The 6,000-nt window shown below is 35.3% G+C and overlaps 1 protein-coding gene across 1 annotated transcript in view; it reads left to right on the forward strand.

The window, feature by feature from the left end:
* The window catches only part of UBA2 (ubiquitin-like modifier activating enzyme 2), a 30,211-nt gene that overhangs the window by 580 nt on the left and 23,631 nt on the right, over positions 1–6,000 (forward strand). Inside the window, exons 2-5 of the mRNA XM_010849284.1 lie at positions 1,433–1,516; positions 2,519–2,589; positions 3,833–3,897; positions 5,162–5,262. Of these exons, the coding sequence (XP_010847586.1) occupies positions 1,433–1,516; positions 2,519–2,589; positions 3,833–3,897; positions 5,162–5,262 (321 nt within the window). The remainder of the gene's footprint in view (positions 1–1,432; positions 1,517–2,518; positions 2,590–3,832; positions 3,898–5,161; positions 5,263–6,000) is intronic.

Here is a 6,000-nt window from a genome sequence, read left to right on the forward strand (position 1 = left end):
GCGGTAATAACAATCAGGACCTACTGAGTGCTTGTCTCGAGCCCGACTCTCTCCTGAGGTTTTTACTCGCCTTAACGTATTTAATCTTCAGTGCTACCATAGGCTTTGTAAACGCTGTTTTCATCCCATTTTATTTTTAACAAGAGGAAAAGTGAGATGCAGTTTGGTAACTTACTTTGGGTCGCCAGGCAACTGGTAGGACTCCTTTGGGGCTTACGCTCCTCTCTCCTGGGTACAGACAATTTGCGTGACAATCATTTTTATTACCATAGATTATTTCGTTAAAGGTATTGGTTAGGATTTTAACTTTTGCATTGGTGTGCAGTGGCGAGAATCTACTGCAATTTTGAGTCAGGTTATTTCTGTTATGTAAACTTATGAGGTTTGGAGTTGTAACCTACAATTTGGTTGTGAGTTTATAACTTTTTAAGGTGTAGTGGAAACATGGAGTTAGAGATGACCGACTGAACTAATAAATAAGTGACGAGGGAAAAGCATTTATGCATTTTCCTTGGGTTTTTATAGGGTTTGTCTTTGCGTTCAGTTCTGTATCACAAATCCCAAATATAAATGTGGCATAGCTGATACTCCTTTAAAAGGTTCATTTTGTTACAGACATTGAGTTGGGACACCTGAGAAATAAATGTTGATCTTTTTTTATTTGGTTTGATTTTTGTAGTAATTTAGAAAGCACGAATAAAAAAATGTTATGTGATTATATGTACTGGTAATTTTCACAAATTATAGCCAAAACCATGGATGTTATACAGAACATTTGAATACCTTTCATATAAATTTATTGAAATGGAATGAAAGTGGTTTTAGTTATAATTATTTATTCTTCCCTTGTATTTAACGTCTAAACAGCAATTAGGTAAGACTTAAAACATGAGACACTTAACCTTGTGTAGAAGGTTCCCTCCACAGGCCTAAGGTAATAATTGTAAATAAAATTGTGGATGGGTAAGGACTTCTGAATTAAAGAACGTGGTAAAAATTCAATAAATCTGTTTGTCAAATATCATTAAAAAAAAGAATAAGGCACAGTTTATTATATTGGATTTGAAAGAGTAATTGATGAGATTTATAGAGAAGTGATGGAAATTGAAAGGAAAAAAAGAAAAAAATTTAATGCATTTTCAACATAATTCTGTGCCATCTGAGGAATTTCCTAACATATTTGCCAGGATGATTAAACAAGCAAATGAAGAATCAGTTTTTTGAGGGGAGGGAGGATGTTATCTTTGAAATTAAACCTTTTTTTTAATATGTATTAAATTATTTAATCAATTTAACACTTTGGTATTAAGAGCCTTTTCTCCACTAATGTAGCAAATACCAAAAGTTTTGGGTTATGGATGCAGAGAATAGTGATATTTATTGCTCAAACATACCAGGAAACTGGTGATTTTTCTGGTCTTTGTATTTGTAGATTGATCTGGATACTATTGATGTCAGCAACCTCAACAGGCAGTTTTTGTTTCAAAAGAAACATGTTGGAAGATCAAAGGCCCAGGTAATTGTTTTTCTCATATTGTTTCTATTTATCTGTTCATTATTATTTCTGCCCTTGGGGGATCTTCTATTTATGGCATTAGATTAACTTGGGGTTTCTAGTAGGAGGGAGAATTTGGGGGAAGCCGTCTCTTTTTCAGCTGAGGGATTATGAAGAATAGAAAGATCTGTCTAGTAAAGGACTGAAGGCTGTGCTCTCCTTTTTTTGTCTGCAGAGAAGATAAGTGCTTTTCCTGACCCTGTAAATGGTATCCCCTTCTTGCTTAAATTTCGGAGTGTTTACTTAGAGTGAGCCTTGTGTCCTACGTTCCCCAGAGGTTGGCTTCTGTATTTTGGGCAGGTGAAGCTACAACTTAGGCCATTGTTCACTTTAAAAGAAGACAGCGTCCCCTGAGTTCTTGCCATTCTGACCTTTCTTTAGTTCCTTGAATGTTCCATCTTGATTCAAGGTTTTGAAATACCTTTTGCCTTTGCTTTTTTCTCAGCCTTTTGCGTGAACTTTCACTCTTTTCCTGTTTTCATTTTTCACATTTTCTCTAGTTCTTTCCTAAATCTCTAAATCAGATCTTCCTTTCATTACAATCTCTGCTTTTTCTGTGTATCATTATCATAGTTTGTAGTTACGTTTATCTAGATGGTTATTTGATATATGTCACTTTTATTCACCAAGTGCCATATACAAATTCTGATATATGGAAGATATTTAGTAAATAGTCGTTGAATGGATGAATGATACTTGGTTAAAGCATTTAATACTTTTGCTGAAGCTGGCCATTCATGTACAAGTGTGTGTGAGAGGAGGCAGCTGTCCTGTTAGTTTATAAGTAGGTGTATATAGCTTAATCTTGTTGAAATTTTCCTGTTACATTTTTGTATTTTATTTTTAATATAAATATTATATAAGGTGAAGTAGCAGTTGTCTGCCATAAATAGATTTTGTATATAATTAGAATTGTTATAGTAATTTAGTACATTAGTAATTTAGTGTTTTTTGTTTTTCCAGGTTGCCAAAGAGAGTGTCCTGCAGTTTTACCCGAAAGCTAATATCGTAGCCTACCATGACAGCATTATGAAGTATGCTCTGATTATTATGTCACAAAATTGCATTTGCTGTGAATTTTTAATTAAACCTTCAAAGTATATTTTTATTAGCTAAATACATGAACTCAAAGTCGTTCTCCTTTCTAAAAAAATGTTTTTCTGGAATAATGAAAATGCAGTAGGTTATGCCCACATAAGATAAGTGGCATTGTTTTAGCAGTATATTTGTATATACATATGTATATATTCATACACAGACACATATGGTTTGAATGATTTAGATAAGAAGTGAGATACTTTAATAAGAAGTGAGATACTTTAATACTTTCAATAAATCATAAATAACTTATGAAAACTTAAAAGGAACTTACACTCCTGTTTTAAAGATAATTCTATGAAAAATCATTATATATGATGATTCAGACCTTTCTAAATATATTACTCATTCCGGTCGACTTCAGCTACAGCCTTTCTAAGTTTAAAAGGTTCCCCCCACAAATAATTTGTTTATTAGGGCTGAGTTCTATAATATAACATTGGGGATTGTGATGGGGCAGTAAATCTGATGGTACAGAAGTATTCTCTGATCTCTACTTAGAATAAATACATAATTTTGGAGGTGTTGGGGCAAAGGAACTCTGTGTCTAAAATATCCTTTATCTGTAGTTGTTGTCTGGCTAACAAGTATAAATGGTATTAAAAACAATGAGTTCTTGTTTGAGGCCTGGAATTAAAGAAAGCCTTACGCTTTCTCAGGGAATTTATGTCTCCAGGTTCCTTTTAATTCTCTGGATGTTTGCTCTACAAGCTTGCTGATAGCCCTGCAACCTTCTTACCCTGTGTTGCTTTCCCAGTGCTGCTAAAAGCAGGGACCCTAGGGGCCTGAACCCTGCTGATCTTGACCATGTGAGGTGAAGCCACAGGCTAGGCAGATCCTGGGAATGTATTCTTTGTATGTTCCCAGGCACTTGCTGCCCCAAGAAGGCCTGGTGGGACTTGTAAGTCGTGCCAGTTTGGGTTTTCTGCTCAGTGCCCAAGGTAACTGGCCAAAAAGGATGTGTAGTTATTCACAGGGATTAAGGGGAAATAATTTCTTTTAAATCTGTTGATGGTATTTGGGAATAGTCAGACTTATGTATATATGGTAGAGACCCCTAATACCAGTTATTTTTGCACTGTTATTAGTTTAATATGCTTTTTAGTACCCTGTTTTATTCTGTAAAGCTCATGTATAAGGCCAGTTGTTTTGGTGACTTTTTTTTGTTTTACTTTGTAGCCCTGACTATAATGTGGAATTTTTTCGACAATTTATATTGGTTATGAATGCTTTAGATAACAGAGGTGAGATTATTTTAATAATTTTAAGTATTTCCTCTCTTCCGTAACAAGGTTGTTTATTCAATTAGTGTTAATTAAAATATTTCCTTACAAGTTAGATCTTAAAAGAGCTAAAGGGAAGTAAGATCAGGTTTAAAGATTGCCATTTGATTGTAATTTTAACTGGAACTGCTGTGAAATAGGGGAAGCTGAAATCACTAAAGAGGATGGCTGCGAATGTTGTGTGCATGTTTGTTTGTTCCGCATTACCCCAGCACTTAAGCACAGTGACTCCCTTTCTTTATGTGGAGATCTAAGAAATATCAGGGTCCAGATTTCACCCAAGGCCAATTAAATCAGACTCTGTAAGTGCGACCTAATGATCATATTTTTTTCATAGTTCCCCAGATGATCTAAAGGGCAATTAGGGCTAAAAACCACTGATTTGAGAGTAAGGCAGCAGGATGCCAAAGTTATGGAAGTCATGGCTCTTGAATTAGTTTTGGTATATCTGGTGCTGTGAGATACCAGACTGGCTCCTGTTGCGTGTACACATTTTACACCATTTAAGCTTGTACAAGTTGGTGATATTTCATATATCAAATACTGTATAGCCAGTTATTGTTAACAGATCTGTGTGTCTGAAATGTGGAATGAAAATACTTAGTCCTTTTCTGTAATTACTTCCACATGTAAAAGTACATCTGTCAAGTGAGTTTGTAACAATTTCAGGTCAGAAATATCAAAAGAAAAGACATACAAAGTAGCATAAGAAAGAGGCAGGATAACTCTTTTAACCAGACTCATCTTTGTTCCCTTAATCTTGTTTCCCGCCCCGCCCCCCCAATCTTAAACTGCCTTAATAGTTCCAAGTTGATATTCCGTATTCTCTGTTCACTTCCATGTATTGTCTGATAATTTTAGTAGAATAAGAGCAAGTTAAGGGCTTGTAAAAAAAAACATTAAAACAATGTTTTAGCCAAGTTTAATAGAAGGTAGCCACAGCAGTAGAAGAGGAAGATGGCACTTTGGTATTAAAAAGTAGTATATAGGGGTGCTTCTCATATAGTAAATTTATAATACGAATTTCTTATGTTAGAAATTTTACTGTTGCCTGTCTCTTAAATGTCTATAATAGTTGTATTATTCTGGTTATAGTTGTAAGAGAATTGTACATGAAATAAAAACAATAGAAAATGGTTTGGGTAAATTTGATTCTGATTACAGGTAACTATGTAATCTTTTTTTTTTTCCTATGAACTCCTGTTAACTAGTATTTTTCTTCCAGCTGCCCGCAACCATGTTAATAGAATGTGTCTAGCAGCTGATGTCCCTCTTATTGAGAGTGGAACTGCTGGTTATCTTGGGCAAGTAACCACTATCAAAAAGGTAAAGAACATCTTTTTGTTTATTTTTGCTCCCCAAATATTTATTTGGGACCTTAAGGAGGGAATGCTTATTTATATTTATTTGGGACCTTAAGGAGCCAAAGAATGCTCAAACTACCACACAATTGCACTCATCTCACACGCTAGTAAAGTAATGCTCAAAATTCTCCAAGCCAGGCTTCAGCAATATGTGAATCGTGAACTTCCTGATGTTCAAGCTGGTTTTAGAAAAGGCAGAGGAACCAGAGATCAAATTGCCAATATCTGCTGGATCATGGAAAAAGCAAGAGTTCCAGAAAAGCATCTATTTCTGCTTTATTGACTATGCCAAAGCCTTTGACTGTGTGGATCACAATAAACTGTGGAAAATTCTGAAAGAGATGGAAATACCCAGACCACCTGATCTGCCTCTTGAGAAATCTGTATGCAGGTCAGGAAGCAACAGTTAGAACTGGACATGGAACAACAGACTGATTGCAAATAGGAAAAGGAGTTCGTCAAGGCTGTATATTGTCATCCTGTTTATTTAACTTCTATGCAGAGTACATCATGAGAAACGCTGGACTGGAAGAAACACAAGCTGGAATCAAGATTGCCGGGAGAAATATCAATAACCTCAGATATGCAGATGACACCACCCTTATGGCAGAAAGTGAAGAGGAACTAAAAAGCCTCTTGATGAAAGTGAAAGTGGAGAGTGAAAAAGTTGGCTTAAAGCTCAGCATTCAGAAAACGAAGA

The sequence above is a fragment of the Bison bison genome, unplaced genomic scaffold (genome assembly GCF_000754665.1).
Source record: "Bison bison bison isolate TAMUID 2011002044 unplaced genomic scaffold, Bison_UMD1.0 scf7180017864280, whole genome shotgun sequence".
NCBI classification, from domain to species: Eukaryota; Metazoa; Chordata; class Mammalia; order Artiodactyla; family Bovidae; genus Bison; species Bison bison.